This window comes from Rhipicephalus sanguineus, chromosome 3, assembly GCF_013339695.2.
Source record: "Rhipicephalus sanguineus isolate Rsan-2018 chromosome 3, BIME_Rsan_1.4, whole genome shotgun sequence".
In the NCBI taxonomy this organism is placed as follows: Eukaryota; Metazoa; Arthropoda; class Arachnida; order Ixodida; family Ixodidae; genus Rhipicephalus; species Rhipicephalus sanguineus.
The window spans coordinates 199,456,348-199,478,191 of record NC_051178.1 but is presented as its reverse complement, the minus strand read 5'-3'; the positions used below and the strand labels follow the sequence as shown (position 1 = coordinate 199,478,191).

The 21,844-nt window shown below is 49.0% G+C and overlaps 1 protein-coding gene across 1 annotated transcript; it reads right to left on the bottom strand.

The window, feature by feature from the left end:
* Positions 1-89: 89 nt before the first annotated feature.
* Positions 90-21,671, bottom strand: LOC125757911 (uncharacterized protein KIAA1522-like). The gene is made up of 11 exons (XM_049414270.1): positions 21,207-21,671; positions 12,289-12,423; positions 11,482-11,648; positions 10,230-10,387; positions 9,391-9,468; positions 8,027-8,185; positions 7,259-7,339; positions 6,578-6,729; positions 4,382-4,678; positions 1,027-2,539; positions 90-572 (listed from the first exon to the last, which is right to left on the bottom strand). Exons 1-11 carry the CDS (start codon positions 21,383-21,385, stop codon positions 90-92), a joined length of 3,402 nt encoding a protein of 1,133 aa, XP_049270227.1. The 5' UTR covers positions 21,386-21,671.
* Between the last annotated feature and the right edge of the window lie 173 nt (positions 21,672-21,844).

Genomic DNA, 21,844 nt, shown 5'->3' with positions numbered 1-21,844 from the left:
CCCAACGCATCACCGCTCATCCCGTGCACCATACTGCGGATGTTTGTGAAAAAGAGTCCTCGCTACACAGCCTAGTCCCGAGCCCCGTGTCAGCTATCGCGCTTCTCGCTCTCAATGAAGGCATCCGCCCTGGACGCCGCCCTCGAGTGACTAGTCGTGGAAGTGCGCACCGTGACGCTGGAGGTGGTCGTGCTGCTCGAGCGATGTGAAAAGACTCGCGACAACTGCCTCACGTGGCCGCGAGGTGGAGGCGACACGGCACCCGGCAGTTCGAGCAGCGGTGGCGGCGGTGGCCGGTCAAGTTCCTCGGTGCTCTCGCTGGGCGCCACGTTCTGCCACCGCATGAGCACCTCGCAGGGTACGCGTCTATGCACAGGGGCGGCTGCTGCCAGAGATTCCTGGCTGCCCTCGGCACCGCGAGGACTGCCTTCGCGGCTCGTCGGGGACACGCTCTCCCGCCGCGGAGTGCTGCGTCGTCGTCGCCTCTGCCGCCGTGCGTCGGCCTGCGAAGTGGGCGGCGCGCGAACTTCTACCCCTGCTCCATCGCTCGACTCTGCCGTCGGTTGAGGAGCCTGCGAATATATACAATGTCATGTAACTTGCCTGCCACTGGCATAGCCAGGGGTGAGAAGGGGAGGGGGATGTTCAAAGTGCAACCCCCTCCCACATTTTTCAATTTCGCATGTGCATATATACACGCACACGTAGAAACACACACACGAACATGCGTAAAGGGTGGTTGAACCCGCCCCCGCCACGCCGAAATAAAGCTATGTCGCGTGAAAATACAAGCCGGACACTTCGCCGACTGCAGGGCGTGCCGGCCCATCAAGGTGGTGCTTCCGTAGCTTTCGACGTACTACATGCCCCAGAGGCGCGCTTGTATGCATGCAGCACTGCTTCTCTCCCCTCAAATAATAACAACAGCATAACACTTTCCGCTTTCGTAGGAGCATACAAGAGACGGCAGCAAAAGCGGGCTAGCTTAGTGCTTTCAGCAAAAGCACTGCTACGTGGTGCACGTACCTTCGTAGTCGGCTGCTTCTGCAGTGTCGTAAATAATTGTGAGCGCACGCTCGCAGAAGTACCGGGGCTATCCAGGGAACTGCGCCTCTTTGGACCCTTCGGCCGACTATCACCTAAAAGGCTGTCTACCGACCCAGCGCGGTCGGGAGGACCCGGCAGGATGATGAGCTGCTTGGGCCGCTCGTCGCTTTTCTCCTGAATCACGACTACGAACTCAGTCTTGTCGTCATCGGTGACGGGCTTATCAGGGCTCTTCTCCGACGCTTGGTCCTTCTCTTGACGCGTGGATTCTGGTTTGTCCGGAGGCTCGGACGGTAAGCTGGCAGGTGGTTCCGGGAGAGGCTCAGGGGCTGGTCCAGGGGGGAACACTTCCGTGTCCTCGCTTCCCGGTTGGGGTTCTGTCGGTTCGAGTGGAATGATTTCTGGTTCAGGCACCACACGCACGCGCAGTCGCGGTTTCGTATGGGCGCCAATGGAAGTTGAAGGTTTCCCTGAGGGTTCTGAAGATGTAGCAGAGGTCTCGCTTTTACCCTGACCGTCAGAGCCTTCGTCCTCTTTGGTCAGATCGCTGAGTCGTATACCGCGTCGGGCTCCCGGAACGACAAGCCGTGGCAAATGAACTCGAGGCCTCCTCAACGTAATCTCAACAGGCGACGCCGTTTCTGCCTGAGTTTCTGGACGTGATGGTGGTTTTTCAGATGCCTGTGGTTTTTTGGGCGCCTCTGTCTCCGCAGGACGTTCTGAGGACTCTGGCCCTCGTGTCTGAGCTGTTGCTGTTGGCGTTGGAGCCGTCTCGAGATCCTGCGGAGCAACGGCTGGCGTTGGAGGTGGCGTCGGTTCGGGTGGTGGGGAAAGCAGCACTGTCGGAGTCGGCTTTGTTTGGAGTGATGTTTCGGTTGGTGGAGCCGGCTTGGGCGTCTCGGGTAGTTTCTGCGGCGTAGTCAGTTTTCTGAGCGTCAAGGCTGGAGGCCTAGGTGCCAACTGGAGCGGCAATATCTGCGACGTTAACGACGTTCTTGTTCGAACTGGCTTCGTCGGCGCAGGTGGTGGTGTTGGTGTAAGCAGTGCTTCGTAGGCGGCGTCGGAGATGTTCATCTCGGGGAGGCTTTTGTTTCGCCTCAGCACGTCAGTGAGTTTTACATCGGTCTGGCTACTTTCCAGTGACTTTCGTCGTGGCATGGCAGCCTTCATGGACGCGAGGCTCGACAGCAGTGCTTCTTTACGCGCGGTCTCCAAGATGGCCACCAGGTCCGACGTAGACCGACTGCGATGCTTTCTTTCGATGCGCGGCTTGCTGGACGTGTCCGCTGAAAAAGACACCTTCGTTCGAGGCTTGCGTGGTCGTTTCGGAGGGCTACCGTAGTCACCACCCGCGCCTGTCCAAGCCTGCACGCGCATTGCTGGCTTAGCGTGGAAGAAATCTCGCAGGAAAGACTTCTGACCTGACGCTGCACTCGGCTCGCTGCCCAAGCGACCTCGCCTACGTTCCTCGGGCGGGTGCAGCAAGTGTTTCCTGCAAGAAAGAAAAACAGAAAAACGTGTTTTTTTCCTGATAGCGCATTGAAATTCAGTAATTGTAACACGTGTTTACTAAATGTCACTTTTAACACTGTTATCTAAATTTGATCGCCATATGGAACAAACTACCTCAGCCATTATTCGTGCTTATATCGCTGCCTCCACAATGCATACACACGTACAGCAGAGTTCAATGCATGATCTTCTTGTCACGTCAATGATCTCTACACGCCGCTGTGGTTTAGTGGCTATAGCACTTCTTCTGAACACGAGATCGCGGGTTTAATTCTCTGTCGCGGCGACCGCATCTTGACGAGGGCGAAACGCTAGATGTATATAAATTAAAAACTTGTAGGACGCTTGAGCTTCCCATTCCAGAGTAGAACACGATGCATGGGGTAATCGGACCGTGTTCGTATCGCCTTCCCAATCGCTAACCTGGCTTCGCTTCTCGGTCGACACCTAAACAGTGCCGCAAGGAAAGCCAAAGTGCGGACGCGAGCCGGCTTCTATATCCGTGCATGCGCCGCGACAGAACACGGAAAGCGCGCTCGTGGGCCCTTTGCGCCATCTTGCGGGTTTCCTGTCAAGCCGCTGAAGAACGTCCGAGATGTGCGTACCACCAACGCTAAATGGTGTATATAAGTAGCTCACGTATACTACAGGATGCATGCGTGGTGGCCGAGCGGCTAAACGTATCGCGCCACAAAGCGGGGGGTAGTAGGTTCGAATCCCCGGTCTTGTCGAACCGAATATTTTTTATTATTTCTTTATTTGTATCTACGTCGAATTTTCGCTCACGAACGACGGTGATTTTTTGCTCACAACCAAAGACGCCGACACCGCTGACACCGGAATTTCTGCGAAACGGGCTCTTTAACGCTATCGCGTTAAAATGCACGTTCTTAGACTTAGTTTTCAGTACAACCCAGAGCTTTGCTGCGCCCTCCACGTAGGTATCACCACAACGACATTGCAATTCCTGAACGTTAAATACATAATTTAACTTTAATATTCCCTCGTCGAGCATGGTGCACGTTTCGTCACTGCAGTAGCAAATGGTTTTACAGATCCCGTAGTAGTCCGCGCTAGCTTTCCTCGCCTAAACAGACCAACTAGCGAGCGTGTCCTGCAGTTCTAAAAAAGGTCCAAGAATACACGGCATTTTCTCTTCAAAGGAATGCAGTACTTATTCGCCAGACAATCGTCTTCGTTTTTCCATGCTATCGTATCGTATGTCTGTTTGTATTACTTTGCCACATGCATGTGAGCCAACCATCATTTCTATCATTTCTTGTTGTGTGTGTGTGTGTGTGTGTGTGTGTGTGTGTGTGTGTGTGTGTGTGTGTGTGTGTGTGTGTGTGTGTGTGTGTGTGTGTGTGTGTGTGTGTGCGTGTGCGCGCGCGCGCGCGCGCGTGTGTGTGTGTGTGTGTGTGTGTGTGTGTGTGTGTGTGTTCCTATGGATGCACAGAGCGCTTTGATGGAAGGTGCTTAAACGAAATACTTGATATGCCATTAAAAATAATGCGCGACTGCGGTCATCATTTGCGTGCTGACACACGCACGCACGCACACGTACACACACATAAATTTAGACAAGAACGTGTGAAAGTATGTAAAACTGGGAGAGTTGGTATGAGTTGATAATGGGAAATTTTGTCAGTGAGCACACACCAGACAAGCGCTAGTTTGTCTTCCTCCCTGCGCGCTGAGAAAACTTCCCATAAAGAACGTGTGCGTGTACCTTCACTGTATGTGTGCGCGTTCGCCCCGGTAGTACATGCAGTACATGTTTCGCCAACAAACCCCAGCAAGAAATGCTTCTGAGACTACTCACTGTTTCGCGTCTTGCTGCCCGGATGGAGGAGCGTCACCGTCGGCGCCCTTGAAGTAAACGTGCAGCGTGGAGTCCGTCGGATGCAGCAAGCCGGCCTCGGCGTCGCGCTGCTGCTGGTGCAACGAGCCGCTGCTGCTCGAGCGGCGGTTCAACAGCGTCCACAGCGAAGACGAACTGCGCTTGTTGAGCGGGCCACCCGGGTCCTCATCGTCGGCACCCTCCTCGTTGCTGGGCGAGTCCTCGTCGTATTCCTCGGACACTTCCGGCACGACCATCTCGCGCTGCTCGTGGGGGACGCTGCACGGTGTGAGAAAGCGTAAGAAAGAAACACGCTGACCTTTTGATAGCAGGCGGCTCTGGATCTAGCGGTTTGTTTATAAATTTAATTAGGACCTTGCGGTAAGTCTCTTACCGCGCCTTGCGGTAAAAGACATTTACCGCAAGGCGGGGTAAGAGACTTACCGCAAGGCGCATACAAAGAAACGTGTTTGGCGGTAGCTCACAATAAAAGAAAAAGTTTGGCGGTAGCTCAGTGGGCTAAACGCCCGCCAGCCATCGTCGCGGACCAAGAGGTCATGGGTTCGATTCCCGTCAACGGAACTTTTTCTTATAGTTTTTTTTTTTCTTTGCCATGTGACGGTATTCATTTTGCTGACGTACTTCCGTGACGGAAATACGTCATGAAAGTCTTGGTGGACCCTGGCATAAAACACTTTCGTGTTAAAAAAGTTGAGCCAGCTATCACTATAGTGGTGCAAAGACTGAGGAAGTAGCGAAGCTAGTGGCGTTGCCCTCCTCCTCATCCTCACTTCCCTTTTGCTACGATATACTAAACACCTTTTGCTACGATATACTAAACAATACTACGCCATGCTTTACCTTCTCACCCCCTGCTTTCTCTCCTCCTCACCACCACTTCCCTTTCCTACCCCTAGCTGTACTATACTAAACATGGCTGTGCTTTCTCTCTCTTTTTCCTATTTATTTTTTGTGTCTATTTCTACCTTTATCTATCTCTCTCTGTCTATTTCTTCCTGTATCTTTCTATCTTGTTCTATCCTTCTTCCCTTTCTTTCTCTCTATTTCTCTCTTTTTCTTTCTCTCAATTTCTTTTTTTTTCTCTCTCTCTATACTCGTTCTCTCGCCCATCTCTCGCCCATTCCACGCCTGACAAATCGGCGCACGTGATCTGGGAGCGAAGCAGAAGATGAGGAAGAGGGCGAAGGGAGTGCATGCCGGTTCATGACGATGATGGTTTTCAGGTCACGCCACGCGGCATAACGAAAAGCTTGACAGCTCCGCTGTAAAGATGAAAATCGCATATCGGGTAAACCCAAGCAGCTCCCTACGCGATGCAGGTACACCGCGACAGCCACATTGTAAACTTGTTTTGTTCGTTAATGAAAGAGACTGAAGCATTATGTTCTATGACAAATCCACAGCGCGGGTGACATATGTCAGCCGCAAGTGTCTCTGAAGCTTCGGACACGTTTCATGCTCAGGGTATGCATTTATACGTCCAGAAGACAGCTGGTATTTTTCTTGAGTTTTTTTTTTTAATTATTGTTTTACGTTTTAGTCTCGCAAAGGGTTTCCTGATGCCATTCTGGCTGTCCAATTGTACGTTGATTCTACCTTTTCATCGATTAGTCCAAGCGCTCCTCTTACGACCTACTGGTACGCATTCGTGTACTCCATTCGATTGTGCCATGATTGCGCATGCACAGAGGTCAACAGGCTTGTCTAGAGCCATGCATCGCGCTGCACAGGCGACATCTAGAGGTAACACGTCACGTGGTTTGAGATCGCCCGGCTCGGCACCCGATGCAAGCTATGATGACACCGCAAACCGAGTATAATCTTGCAGCATTTCTTGCAACCAGGCACCGAGCCGAGCGATTCCCCGCATTTCATTTCTTCTTAATTATTTTTTATGCGGCGCTACACCACCGAATGGCGCTCAATTGTGACGTGCAAAACAATTGTTGTAGCCGCGGCAATAAACGAAGAGAGAAGATGCAAGGCAGGCGCGTTGTCGGGGGCCACGCAAGCTCAGATGTGGCCTATCTCAAACCACGCGTTATCTGTAGATGACGTGCGTGCAGGCCCGAGCGCGACGCTCCGGCGTTCTATATACAAGCCCGTTGACCGCTGTACCCCTTTTGAGTACTACAGAAACAGTGCGTATGTGCTTACTGCATGTATGCGACGGATCCGCGGTAGGTCTTCTTCTTGTAGCTGACCGAGGCGGCAGTGTAAGGCAGCTGGTAATCGGTCATGTGGAAGTAGGAGTCCTTGACCAGCGGGAGTGCCGGACCGTCTAGTGTGTCCACGCCTAGGTAAGACACCTGCGCGCGGTGAATGCATGACAGATTAATAATGCATAGGCAACAGTTTGCACATAAGCTCTAGTGGTGTGTGAATCATCGAGATAGCAAATATGATTACAGTAATTGCGTGCCCAACCTAAGGATTCGATTTCGAAGTTTGGCATTTGTCGTCATCGAATTTTAGGTCACTGCAATAAATCAAGCCTGCCTGCGACGGACCAAGGTCCATGCAATGTACACACACACACACACACACACACACACACACACACACACACACACACACACACACACACACACACACACACACACACACACACACACACACACATATATATATATATATATATATATATATATATATATATATATATATATATATATATATATATATATATATATATATATATATATACACATACATAAGCATATTCTGTATTCGATTTGATATTCGAGACGCATCTTTATCATATATTCGAATGTTGTAATTACAAGATTGAAATTGAAATTCGCACATAGCTGAAGTCGCTACTGTGACCATGCTGACCTTGAAATGTCTGTCGATGATCCAGTTAAGCTCGAAGTCTTCGTCATCGTCTCCGAATGGATTGATGAGCTGCTCGGCAACCTGCGCGCATATTAAAACGAATGCCCGGAATATGGTTTTATTGGCGCATAAATCAGTTTGGCAGTTATACATGTTCCGCTAAAGAGCATATAAACCATCAAGTCCATAAAAGTATCTAGAGTAGTGTCCTCACACATTGTACCGGTAGTTGTCTATAGAGTATACCTGTAACCAAGCAGACAAATAATATTTCTACTCTAAAGGTGCATAACAAGCAAGTACGTGAGAAAAATAAACCTGACAAATTTGACTGTCTGGGACGTGGCGCATATAAATGTTACAACATTCGCGGCAACAGCAGTAGCCGTCCTCTTATCTTATTAAACTTTTCTTTCCCTTTCCCCTTCCCCTGTGAAGGGTAGCCAACCGGGCTCAGCCCTGGTTAATTTCCCTGCCTTTATTTTATCCTTGTTCTTATCTCTGACTTTCAACTTTTGGTAACAAGAGCAGCCGAACCATCGGCACTTAGGTTAAGGAAAGAAAATTGCAACCAATATTTTCCAGTTTCATTCATAAAACCCACGCACGCACGCCTACACGCTATCCCAAAGGTATGCACAACATGTAACAACATATATGCTGCATGGCGTAAAACAAAGTAAGACTCCCTCATCCTTTTTTTTTTATGTAAGGTAACCGACGTCCACATTCTCTTTTTCGCGATAGTATAGCATATCGGAATCGCACCTTGAGCAGCCCCATGTAGAGGAAGTACTGAATGACGGTGAATACTGGCACGTAGAAGTCGAAATGATGGCGGCTGTCGATGATCGGGTCCGGGCTGTGAATGTACTGCCGGCCGAACAGCGCCGCGGCGAAGAACGAGTACGTCGCCAGCGTCACCACCTGCATCCACAAACACGACAAATCCGTAAGATGGCTTGACTTGTAGCCTGATGTGTGTAAAGGTGGTCTCATAACGCTAGGAAAAGAAAGTTCCAGCGATATCTTTACGAGTGTAACAGCCTATGGCGTACAGGCTACAAGTTCCTTACACCCTTTGGGTCGTATCTTGCATCACACAGTAATCGTAGTCTATTTCGCGTAAATTTCTTTTTTAGTAACATTGCGCACTCGCATGCTTTTCTGTCAAAAAAGGCGTCAATACGCGCATGTCGTTTGTAGTCTCAAAGTACCGAGGACGGCAGTGCTAAAGAAAAATAATTGTATGCAACGATTATTGATGACGATTATTGTTTGAGGAAGAAATATGCGCCAAGTAATACAATATCACACTTTTCAGGGCTTCTTTTCGCACACAACAACAATTCAACATTACTCTTGCGTGCGCTTTTTCTGCACTCACGGCTTTCCTGCAGGCAAGGTTACGGCACGCTTGTGTGGGCATGCTGTCCCTCACAGGAATCTGCCGGGTGCGTAGATTCAATGAAAATAAATGCATGCCAGATTCACAAGCATTTTTATTGCCCGGAGAGATAGCTAGAGGGTCTAAATGTTTTAGAATGCACTTAAATTCACTGTAGAGAATTTTTCTGCCATCGCTATGCACAGTCTCCATGGTAACATACATTATGTTCACTTGCAGTAACGCCCAGAAATGCAGCTACATATGCAATAGGAAATTAATCCTGCATAAATGAGTTCCTAAAGTTTTGTTGTTTTACAGCGAGTTCGACTACTATTCAAGAGGTTACGTTTCTGTATCATGCTAGTTGTTTTTTTTTTTTAATTGAACAATCTGATGCGCGGAGTCACAAATCACTTGAGTAGCAACTTTAACCAGTTGCGCGAAAACAGAACCTGCATAGAGCTGTGGTCGAGAAATGCTTGGTTATTCTTGTACGCAAAGCATCCTTTTTGATGGATCTGATTTGTTCAAACACCTGATCTGCTACTCTTGCTATTGCAATTCCCGCATTCTTATATTTGCGCACTATCAAACGGTTGTCGGATAGAGCGCGCTAGCTCAAACAACTCTGCTTATACGTACTCAGTCAACACACTCACTGTGCAGCTCGGTTAGTTCTCTGAAAGATATTGCTAGTTCCAGTTTTAGGCTGAATATCGTCAAGAAAAAGCAGTAGGCGAACCTGGGTGTAGACGAGGGGAATGCTTATCCAGTCGTAACTCCACAGAAGACCACACTTTGACCGGAAGTCATTGAACTCCTGCGAGAAAATGTCTTGAAGCCAAGCGTTCCTTGTCACACACTGAACACGAGCACGCTCACAACAATGCCTATCGGCCGTACACCGAAAGAAATCTTCAAAGCGGGCTTCTCCACATGCAGTTTCATAGTGTGGAGAAGCCAGCTTTAGGTGCATTTGCCCCATTTGCGATTGCCACCTGTTAGCGGGCGGTGCAGAAATATGAGAGGGGGGAGGGGGTGTTACAACCGGACATCCCCCTGGATCAGCGCCTGGTTATCACCTACGAAATCGCAATGCTTCATGCTAACTGCAAGGCAGGGATGGGTAATAACGTTTCTTCACTTAGTTTCTCCATGCCCTTCGAGCTCTTATTTATTGAAGAATGAACCAAGAATTAAGGTATAATTTCATGATCGTGCAACCACGAAATGCGCAGTGAAACAAGTTTGCAGCGTTTGAAAACTAAGACCCAAATTAAGCATAACATTTTAGTGCTGGTGTCAATGCTTGTTGACAACCTGGTTTTTTTTTTTTTTTTTTTTTAACCTGTACGTTCTGTTTTCGAATCCTCGGAGCAGTGTTTCGCACTAGCTACTAAATACGCGCATTCCAGTAACCTTCAGTTTATTTCGGATTTACCTATTAGCCCAACTTAGGTTACTAAAGTTTTGGAGACCACAACTTCACCATGCGCTTTCTTTTTTCTTTTCTTTCGCTTCCGGCACATACCATCATTTACAAAGCTCTCCAACACACACACAACTCGCGAAGGGAGATACCTCCATTATGAGCTTGACTCCCTGGGCGTCCGTGATGCGACACTCGTTTCGTGCCTCCCGGAGCAGGTTGATGAACCAGGTGCAGGGCACCCAGAAGGTGTTGAACTCAGTCGACGGGATCGACTGCCACAGATCCATCTCCAGTTTGGTCATGAATCCTACGCAGTCACGTGGCTGCTGTACAAGTGTATTCGCACGCATATTATCCGACAGTCAGCTCCCCTATACAGCTATGTCGGAGGAGACTGCCGGATGATTCGAAACAGAGGGAACAAAATCACAACGGCGCATCAATTATCACCACTATTCCATCGTCTGACAGCTCAGTAGTGGATGGGAGCGGTAGCAGTATAGAGTGGAATCATGAGCCTCAATGAGGCCTACCGCAGTCGTCCCCCACCTTACTCCAGCGGATTGAAAGTTCCCGTTAATCTTCATACCTTAATGTTTAGCGTAGCACAAACAAAACATGGGCGTTAAACATGCGTATATAACAGGCGCTGTGGTCAGTGTTCGTATTATCCGCTTCCTTCCCGGGCCCGTGTTTTCTTTGCACTGTTCAGAACAACATGAAATATCTAACTCCGCCTGTCGCAGCATCCTCACCACCACCACCCCCGGTTACAGAAATAAAATGTCTCGACTCGCGTAAGGTGGCTGAGAACAACGCAACATTAGTTTTGTACGACTATGTTACATCACTATGTTTGAAGATAGGCTAACGTCTTCAGGGACACGCCGTAAAAGTCAGCGGTCTCTTCAATAGAAAGAGGCGAAGGAGGTAGGAAAGAGGGAGTTGTACCGGTTGTCCACAATTGTCCTCTTTCTGTAACAGGGTCAGCTTATCATTAGCACTATCATCATCATTATTATGAGCCTATTTTTTGTCTACTGCAGGACGAATACCTTTCCCAATGGTCTCCAATTTACCTTATCCTGCGCGAGCTGATTCCATTTGATCTCTGCGAACTTGTTACTCTCGTCAGTCCATCTAAATCGCTGCCATCCTCGGCTGTCTTCCCTTGGTAACCATTCCGTTGCCCTAACAGACCACCCGTTGTCTGTCCTACGCATTATATGGTACCATAAAACATGCCATAAACACTAGCTCCCCCCCCCCCCTCCCCACGACGCCCGCTCCCTACGCTAAACATAGCTTTGTGGAAAAAATGTCGACGCATGGTGCACTAGCATACGGAGCTGCAAATGTGTTAGCGCCAAAGCATCAGTCGGGTAGCATCACCACACTGACCGGCTTCGATGAGGTGGTCCTTTGTGGGGAAGCGGCGCTTGACGGCCTTGCTGATCGAGCGCAGCACGAGGATGAGACTGAGATTGAGATAGCGCATCAGCGTGCGTCTCAGCATGCGGCTGCTCTCGTCCTGGCCAGGCACGTACATCATCACCACGTTCATCAGCCTGCACAGATGATGCCGGCCACAGCATTAGCACGAAGCTAGATTAGCGAGTTGTGTGTTACGTCGGCTGGTTGGAGCTACATCACGCATTGCCGTAGGATGTCGCGACAAGCATTACCCGAGTCTCACAAATCCATACCCAGAGAGTACACACGACATTTATGCGCGCTGCACAGTGGCTCCGACCCTCATCCTACACGGCTGCACCTGTTCTTGCTAACCGACGACACTACCTGTTTTGCCACACTTGCAGAGAAATCGAGACGCTAAGACAAAAAGAAGGCGCGTGCGATCTATGCCAAGTAAATAAATAAATAAATAAATAAATAAATAAATAAATAAATAAATAAATAAATAAATAAATAAATAAATAAATGCCTGGAAATAACAATAAAGCCACGTCATGAAGTTAGGTGCAGTGATGTGGCAAAGAGTGTTAGCAGAGAAAGGCGAATGTGATGACGTCGCCACACAAGCATAGGCTGGTATAATGTCCTTGTTCCTCCGGCTACAAAAGAACAAACAAGTGCCGTTTTTACCATCGAGGGTGCTTCTTCTTCGAGTTGAAGAAGAGTATGAAAGTGTCCATTACTCATAACACATCGCAGGCTCAGGTATACTAAGCACAGAACTGCACGAACCTGTCGGGCCAAGGAATCGCCATGTACTGGTTCCACCATCTCGTCGCCGTGAAGGTGACGTAGAATCCCAGCATGAACGACAGCGGAATCATCTCCATGAAAGTCGAGCAGTAGTACACCACCAACTCGAACACCCTGCACAGCAGGTACACCCTAAGCGCTGCTCAGTAGGCGGCAGTATCAGCACATCTCTCGGGTGGGAATGCATTTCATGTCATGAGCTTATGCTACGTCTGCATTACTGTGCAGTTCTGTCCTGTGCGCAGATATGAGAGTACAAGTGAAGATTCTAAAAATGTTATTTGACAGAAAACTGCCTAATTGAGAGCATATATGAAACGATGCATTTTTGAGCTAATGGGACATGAATGGGTGTCACTAAGGACGAACCTTTAAAGAATAAACAGATTAGTGCTGTGCAGTGCATGGATACAAGGATGCGTTATTTGCAGCAGCAAGGGGCATCACTTGGTTGAGGCAGTGACATGTCTTGTGAAAATAATTGCCTTTTCAGTCCCGTACAACTTAATCTGGCATTAGCATGCACATGTACTTGAAACGTTGGTCAGAAGCAATAATCGGCCAATTGACGCCTTTATTATACAACTAACAATCGAATGTTTGCTTCCTGATAAACAGCGGTATCGAATATATATGAATGCCGAGACTATAGGATACGGAGGCGCAACTGCGAACACTGTTGTCTCAACTGCAATAATTCGTGTGAAAATATCTAGTAACGTTGTGTCAACGGTTGTGAACTACAAGGATACATATCAATTTGATACCTAATTACGATTACTTAAGAACCAATTACGCCTAATTCCGATTATTTTAACTTTATCGTACGCACGCCTATCAGTTATCAAGGTCAATTTTGATAATTCGGTTTCAAGATCAATCATTTCGAGTATTCCGTGCTTGAACCCGCGGAACTCCGCAGCACAGCTGACCGCCGAATGTGTTCGTCGACAATACGCCAGAGAAAGGTTACGCGAGCTTCTCAGCGCGCCCGGATGAATCAGTTTGCGCGGCCTGTCTCCTCCAATCTGCAAATTAGCTTTACAGCGCCCTCGTCCCAATGAGGAGACAATCAGACAGCACAGTGTATATAGGGACGGCGCCTACAAAGGGCCCTCGCCCGCGCCTGATTCATCAGCGGGGCCTGTTTTGTCGCTACTCGAGGGAGGCCGGATCACCGGGACTCGCGAACTTGTCTCCGTCGCCGCCGCAACACGGGCAGCCGCGTAGTACCGTGCAGTGTGCGGGGCGAGCACTCATTTCGCGATGACGCCTTCCGTCTCGCTTTTGCTTCCCAGCGCACCTGCCCCGTTTGCTCGGCGGGGCGAAGCTGCAGGAACGCACCTTGAGCGAGGCAGCCCAAGGATGGGAGCTGGCGCGCCTCTGGCCTTTCACGCGCTGCACGGCGCGGCCGAGGCGAAAACCCAGTTCCGCCTGGATCCGCTCCAAGGCTGCGTCCCGCGGTGGCGCCGGGCCAGAGCGTCTAGCAGCATTGCGGCGCTCTCGGCGAGCGATTCTCGCCACGAGGAACACAAGAGCAGCGGCAAGACCGGGAGCCGCAAGACGGCTTGTCGTCGGCCGAGGGAGTCAATTTGGCAAATCGGCAGTTTCGCCGAAATCCGCGAGGTGGAGGAAGTTTCACGGTAGTGCGGAAACTGCACGACACGTTGTGCTAGGACATTCGCCCAATAATTTGTTAAGAGTCGTGGAACGTTTTCATCCTTCGCAGGCTCCGGGTTTAAAAGTGAATGGAAGTATTATTTGGTCAGTGGTTGATATAAGAAAAACACGTTCATAATTAATGTAAGACAAAGAAGGAAGATAGTGACAGAACCTGAGTCGTTACAGGCATAGGTAACAGTAAATCAGAGAAATAGATGGTTGTTATCAAGAAAAAAAAATAAAAGAAAAAATCACACCATCTCCCGCTAAAGGGGACCATGAGGCGATGCGATGCAGCGTTTCGGCATGTCGAGCCCGCGTTTCAGAGGGGAAGTGGAGGGGAAGGGGGAGGGAGAGAGTGGAGAGGAGGTGTGTGGAGAGGGTTTGCGCATGCGCAGTAAGGGTGGTCACGCCGCACACCACTGGTTTGAACTCCACCATAAGATGCTTCGCATCTAATAAAACATTGCGATCACTGATATATGGCTAGTTGGCACTGATCCATAGAACCTGATAGCCCAAATTAAGCGAAACGACGAAAGGAGAACACCTGTGTGTCCCGTATTCTCCTTTGGTGGTTTCGTTTAATTTACGCTACAAGAAGTTGTGCAGAGATGCACAACTTCTTGCTGGAGTGTAATAGATGAAACAACACCTTATTGTAGAGAAACAGGCTAGGTGATCATTGATCGCCGCCATGTTTCACAGGGAATGGCAATAAATATCATCACTATCACGAATTGCAATGCCCAGCTTTTTGAGATCCAAATTCCATGGACCTTCCTGCCTGAAGAGTGAAGGGAAAAAATACAGTTGCAAAAATATGCAAGAGTATGTGGCATGTGTCTGCTGCAGCACATGTTCGGAGACTATTCAGCACAACGTAATGGACAGGGGCGTAGCCAAGGGGGGGGGGGTTCAAACCCCCCCCCCCCCGAAATTTTTCAGTTTTGCTTGCGTATATATACACGCACACATACAAACGCACGCACGAACATACATGAAGTATGGTTGAACCCCCCCCCCGAAAAAAATTTCTGGCTACGCCCCTGGTAATGGAACGCCTCGATAGCCAGAAGTAGGGGAACGTCCGCCTACCCGAACCTCTGAGATTCAAAACTAATTAAACAGGTGAGTGATTGAGATAAGAGGGACACGTTTAGATTACTGGCGAAGAAAGAAAAAGGAAAGCAGGGTAGAGATGGAACTGGAGTCGCTCGTTATCACCACTGGTAGCTTTGCCATTAGAGATCAAGGTTCCAATGAAAAGAAGCTTTACAGAGGAAAGAAGGTAAAACACTAGACCGAAATAAGTGTAGTAAGAACCAGATTAGCTCAAGCATGGCATGTGACTAGTTGTTGCCATTAGTTTCGAAGGGGATATACCATTTAAATACGATCATCATCGTAATCATCAAAAAGGCTGCAGCGGTGGCGTAGCGAATATGGTGCCCGGCTGCTGACCCGAAGGACGCGGGCTCGATACCAGACGCGGCGGTCGCATTTCGAGGGAGGCGAAGTGCTAGAGGCCTGCGTACTATGTGATGTCGGTGCACGGTAAAGAACCCCAGGTAGTCGCAATTATTCAAAGTTCTCCACTACGGCGTCTCTCATAGCCCGAGTCGCTTTGAGACGTTTAACTCCCTAAGCCAACCAACCGTAATCATCGAAAAATTGCTGTCCACCCTGGAGTAGCACTTAGCTGGGAAGGAAACACCGTCGTAGCATTCATTCACAGCGTCGTGCCATATTGCCGGATGACCGACAATCTTCGTTTCCATCTACATTCAGTTTAGTACGGAGCAAAGTGGGCCATGCTGGGGTGACATTAGCTGAGTTTTTGTCGCATAAGCTGTTCGCCATTGGACTACTGACTTGGCTAATTATACTATTAGTGTCATCGTCTTTACTTACGCACCTTTTACTCTCCAACGCTGAGCACTGAGTATAAGTGGAGGCGCCCTAAGTCAGTTATTTGATTATGGCTTTAGTTGCTTCATCTCAGAGAGTGCAAGTGCAAAATATAAATAAAGAGATCGAGCATCGTGATTGGCTAACACCTGCTCTTGAGAACAATAATAGTGTAAGAAGCTTTTCCCTCAGTTCTGGCTGGTTCTGATTCGGAAAGCGTTATGCACATAAAACAGTGTTATTGTAGCGGTAACAGCTAGGCGGTACAGTTTGAGTTTTCTTGCAGGCACTCCATCTGGCAATGCACTGCCAAGAAAGTTACACCAGCCAGAGTAACCTCTACACAAATATTTTAAAAAAGATTTTGATGGCAGCCTTGCTGACACGTATTTTCTAAAAAAAAAAAAAAAGAAGGAAGGATTTGAGAAAGTTCAGTGCCATCCCCAGATATCAGTCTATAATATCTGGAAGACATTTAGAATCGTTTATGAGGTGGCAAACAGTAAAAAATAATGTAATTATGCTTGGTATTTTCATGCTACAGTATATAGAAGAGGATTAAGAGATGAGCACTCTCCTTAATGTTTTTTTTTTCTCTCCTAATAATATGGAACCTGAAGCAATAATGTAGTCGTAAAGCGTTATGCACGTTAACCACTTGAGATAGCTTGAAAATCTCAATTAATTTTGGAGTTTAATGTGCCAGAACAACAGATGCCCTAGCAGAAAAATCGTATAGAAAAACTTAAGTCTTCAGGGTTATTGACAAATTAAGGACATGTTAATCTAGTAATTTGTTAAAGGGAGGGCAAGTACAGCCTACTAGATTGCTGACAACTGACAACGAAGTAAGAAAATATGAAATGCGATTTTTTTCAACAGCGAACCGTCAGGTGTTCGCAGAAAAACCTCGCTGAGCGATGACACCCCCATGCGTCGTCTAGCAGCGCGTCGGAGGAAGGAAAGGAGGAGGAGAAGAAATAAATAAAACAAGATAAAATTTCTTGGCGAGGCGGGATTCGAGCCTGGGTACCCGCTGTCCGAAGGCGAGCGTCGTAACCGTTCGGCGATCCACGCACGCTAGCAGAACATGCATTTATGGGAACCATATGATTGCTATGGGCGAGAGAACGAGAAAAAGATAGAGAGAAAGAGAGAAAGACAGAAAGAAACAGAGAGAGAGAGAGAGAGAAACTGAGAAAGAAGCAGATAGAAAGAGACAGGGAGAAAGAGAGAGTAAGAAATAGACAAAGAGAGAAAGAAAGCATAGCATAAACATGTATAATATATAGTATAGCAAGGGGGTGGGAAAGATGAGTGAGGGTGAGGAGGGAACATAGGAGGGGAGAGGGTAAAGCATAGCATAGTCATGTGTACTACAGTGTAGCAAGGGGGTGGGAAAGGGAAGTGAGGAGGAGGAGGGAGGAGGAGGAGGAGGGAATGTCCATCAGCTTCGCTGTTTCCAGTCTTCGCGCCACTAGTGCGTAGTTGCCCTTTTTTTTTTTTTATCGGTGTCGATTGGTCTAATAATTGATGCTTACAATAGACAATGTGTCGCGGGACATAACTGTTGGACATCCGTTTCAAGAGGATTACTCATAGCCGAGCACTTCAACGACACAGCCACCATTTCATTATGTGCGACCTCTGTCGCATGTTATGTAAGCAAGCAAGCATAATTTATATTCAATTGCAGTGTTTCAAGATAAATAAAGTTTCACGGCAGATTTTATCGGGATACGAGGAAAAATGAGCGGCGTCATTCCTATAGGTTTCGTAACGGGCATATAGCTGGCCTGTCACATGTGTTCCACACGACTTCGAAGGAGGAACGAGCCCTTGTTTTCGGGGCGTGGTCATGTTCGTGAGCTTCGCTATAGCTGGTGAGCTGGGGCCCAACTACGACGTCATCGTGTGCGACTGTTGTGCTACAACGCCGGCGAACATTGTAGTACATTGACTGCAGGCGAGGAAGCAAGCAATACAAAAAGAAGAAAGAAAATGCGACTCGTTTACTTCATGGCTGTTAAGCCTGTCATGACGACGGACGATCTCAACGCCTTGAAGTGACGAGGTTTCTCCTGTAAGAAGGTGTCTAATGTGTCACAGGAGCACCCAAGCAGAGAGGGTTAGTGAGGCGATGCCTGTCCACAACTTGAGACAACGTGGGCGTGGCAGAGCGCCAGTGTTCTACGCACTGCCGTGATGTTAGGATGAGAGAAGTGTCGGTGGCTGCGTCTGCCACCTGAGCACTCTACCTCACAATAACCCTTTGCTGCACCGTACTACTAGCTATGTCACAGTAGTTGGAAAATGTACAGTATATCTCATACCCATCGCCTCCACATTGCTTCATTTGTAAATGTCCGGATAAACTACAGTTGTAACGTTAGGGAAATAGCTGAATCCACTTTACATACTCCCTATATGAGGCGCGCAGACATACCCTTACCGATTCCAGGATCGCCTGCGCACGGCCACGGAGTTCCGGAAGGAAGCCGAAGAAGAAAGGTGGCATGAGCGGTCGTAATTGTGGCCTCGCACATGGAAGGGGGCTCTAATCAAGTCAGCACTATTCAACGCAGAAGTCTGGGCTAGTTGGTGGTAAATGAACTTACACATCTTAACAAGCGCAGAGCAAAACTCAGGGAGCGACACTAGCCAACACCTCCTATATATATTGTATATAGGCGGTGTTACACTAGCGCCCGTCCTGTTTCCGTGTCTCTTTCCTGTGTGATTGTTGCTTTGCACAAGTTGTTAAGATGTATAAGTTCAAGCCTCCACGCTGAGCAAATTTGTTGCCGCGCGGAGGTGAACTCCCCGGCTCAGTTCTTTCGTACACCATTCTACAATACCAAATGTCTGAAGGGTCAAGCATCTCCCGCGTAACTGACGCTGTGTAACGACACATCCTCAGGTATAGCTTTCCTCCAAAGGTTCGGGACGAGCGCACTTTATGGTTAAAGGAGCAGACGCACCTTCATCCTTTCGACCTTGTCAGTAATCCTTCACTTCGAAAGTCAACGCTGCTGACTTACACCAACGGCTCGTGCCGACTTCAGAGGCACCGCATTACGAAGCTTCTGGCTGCTTGTCAGCAATCCGCCCACCGCGGTCTTTGATCTCGGTGGCGTTGTGCCTACGGCCTTATGCACGCGACAAGTGGCATGGCAATGCACCCATTCTTACACCTTTCAATATGTGTGCTCAGAACCAGCGTGTCGCACGTGACAAGTCCTTCTTCCCAGTGGTTATTGTTCTTTTGCGCTGAACAGACGGGAAAGAGTTATTGCTTCTTGAAGAAAATCCGCCAACATGTAAAAGCTCGCCGTAAGAAAAACTGGCACGGATGTCGGCCTCAACTATCCCCGTCAAATTACAGCAAAAATAAATAGATATCGGGGAGTGGGAGGGGGGAGCGTACACGGTGCACCTCGCTCCCGAATACCCCCCACTAATTAAAAGATAGAAGAGAGCTGAAATGACTTTTTCGAGATGAGTACCCGCACCACCGAGCGGCAGTTACCTCTATCCCCATTAGAAAAATCGGTGGGCGCCCGGCGGTACTGAAAATCGAACCCAGCACCTCCCACATCGAAGGCGACACTCCAACCATTTGACCGCCGCTGCGATGGGTACTCCTCATAATAAGGTGGCCCATCCTTTCCGCTCTCTTATATTACTCCGGTTTATGGGCCATATTTGGGATGGGGAGGGAGGGATTTTCGCGAGGATACGCGAGTTTACAAGGATGGCTTGGTGGGCTAGTTGGTATTGCATCTGAGAATGGCTACAGCGCACACAGACGGGGACAAAGTGAAGAAGAAACAATGCACGTCAGCGCTATGTCTTGTTTCTTCTTCACTCTGTCACCCTCTACGTGCACTGTACCCTTTCTAAGATACGCAAATTCCTTGTTTATTTGTAGTGTAATCTACTGTTGGTATCCCATCATGTTAACCACGATCACCATGCTTTTTTTTCGGCAGTGCGCGCGCGTGTCGACGCGCACCGCAAGTAACTCCTGGGACATCTTCCAGCAAATGTCAGGCGCAAGCCACAGATGCTCGCCATATGTGCAGCACTCGCGGTGCTGCCTCGAAAAAGGCCCGACAGATTCCTTCGCCTCGACTCATATACCGTTTCTTCTCACTCACACAGCTTTTACTGGAGTCGGTGACGACGTCCCTCCACATATGTGCAGAAACACCCGCAAATAACAACGTTATAACGTCAACTGCGTGCGCAGTTAGCATAGGGAACCTAACTCCGTTAAAGAACACGGTAAATGTTTATTTAAGCAATCTTGTTTCTGTTTTGCCTGAGTAAGCGAGCTTTGTTCTCATATGGGAAATGCACAGCATAGGTCATTCAGTGCTCACTGAATTACGTAGAACTGCAAGGTGGGCTAGTTGGTGTTCATTCATCTTCAAAGGTGTGCTAAGTGAACCGGTCAATGAACCAGTTGGTAGTTTACGCTCTACATCGCGTGTCCTGTAATTTTTCGTTCTGTTCAGTGTCTGCTCATGTCTTGGCGCTCTTTGGCCATCAAATGGCCCTTGCGCCAATAAGCACCACATATAATCATTATCATCATCATCAGTGTCTGTGTTCATTTATCGCACCCTTAAATATGAAGGTTTGCGTGGAGATGGCAAAACAGAATATGGGGGAGAAAGAGCAGCAGCTACAGACAGCAGAAAACGAGCAGTATTATGTCTTTGTACCGTCTGTGTAGTGGCAGAGTCATTTGATGTTTTGATATATGGCTCTGGTAGGACTAGCATACATGGATCAGCTCACGAAGTGCAAAGATATGCACTTCGTGCCTCAGACTGCTTTGGCGCCTCAGATGTCAACTTCATTGTTGCCATCAGGTACCCTTCATGCAGGAACTGCATTGTGCTATAAACAGCGTGCAGAAAACAACAGCTTTGTCTTGGCACGTACCATTGAGTACGTGAGGAAGGATACAGTGTTCCTACACACATGCACCCGCGCGCACCAAATGCATGCATGCAAATACGGATCCAACGGCAGAAAAAAAAGAAACAGCAAGATCAGGTACAGTTGAACGTGCTCTGTCGTTCCGAGAGCTCTCGAACAAATCTGTCTTCTCGGGGTGCACACGTCGTCGCGCCTTGTAACGTCGCCGACATAAGCGTGAATGAACGAGCCTTGGCGCACAACGCGTTGACCTACATCATGTGCGCGTGGGTGCCGGTGGAGGGACCGAGCGGGAGCACAGCAGGGTTGGAAGCGGACTGAACCGCGGGAGCTCCGTGCAAATAGGTGTAGGCGGGGCTGGGAGCGGACCATACCTCTTCTGCGGCTCGGTGAGCGCCTGTCGGTACAATAGCGACAGGAATCCATAGGCAAGCGTAAGCAGCAAGAGCTCGGTGTAGACGAGCTTCCAGACGCTGCCCTTCCATTTGAACAGGAGCCGGATGAAGCCCCCATGCGAAGTGGAGGCCACATCGTATTGGTAGCTTACGGTCATGGCTCAGCCACCGCCTCCGCCGTCGCCCGCGTCAACACACTGCTCAGCGAGGGATGACCGCCGAAACATGGGCCCCGCACGCACACACACACGCGCGCGGCCACGTTTCTTCCCTGCCGTGCGCAGTCCCCTCTCTGCAGCGGCACTGCTCACGCACACGGGAACACGCCACTTCACTGCACCGTAGACACCGATATGCAGCTGCGGCGGCGGCGACCGCAGCGCGCGCACGTCTTCGCCGTGGAGCCGTTTCACTGCGGTCCTGCAGCCCGCGGCTTCGAGAAGCAATGCGCCCTATGCGGCAGTTGCGCGCGAGTCATCCGGCCGCCGCGGGACATCACGTTGACCGCCTCATGTGCTCGTGCCCGGGGTCTCTAAAACGAGACTTGGCACACCGCGGGGACGCGAGCCTTCGCGCCCTCCCTGCTTCCCTCCATGCATGCTCCAAATAAGACGCGG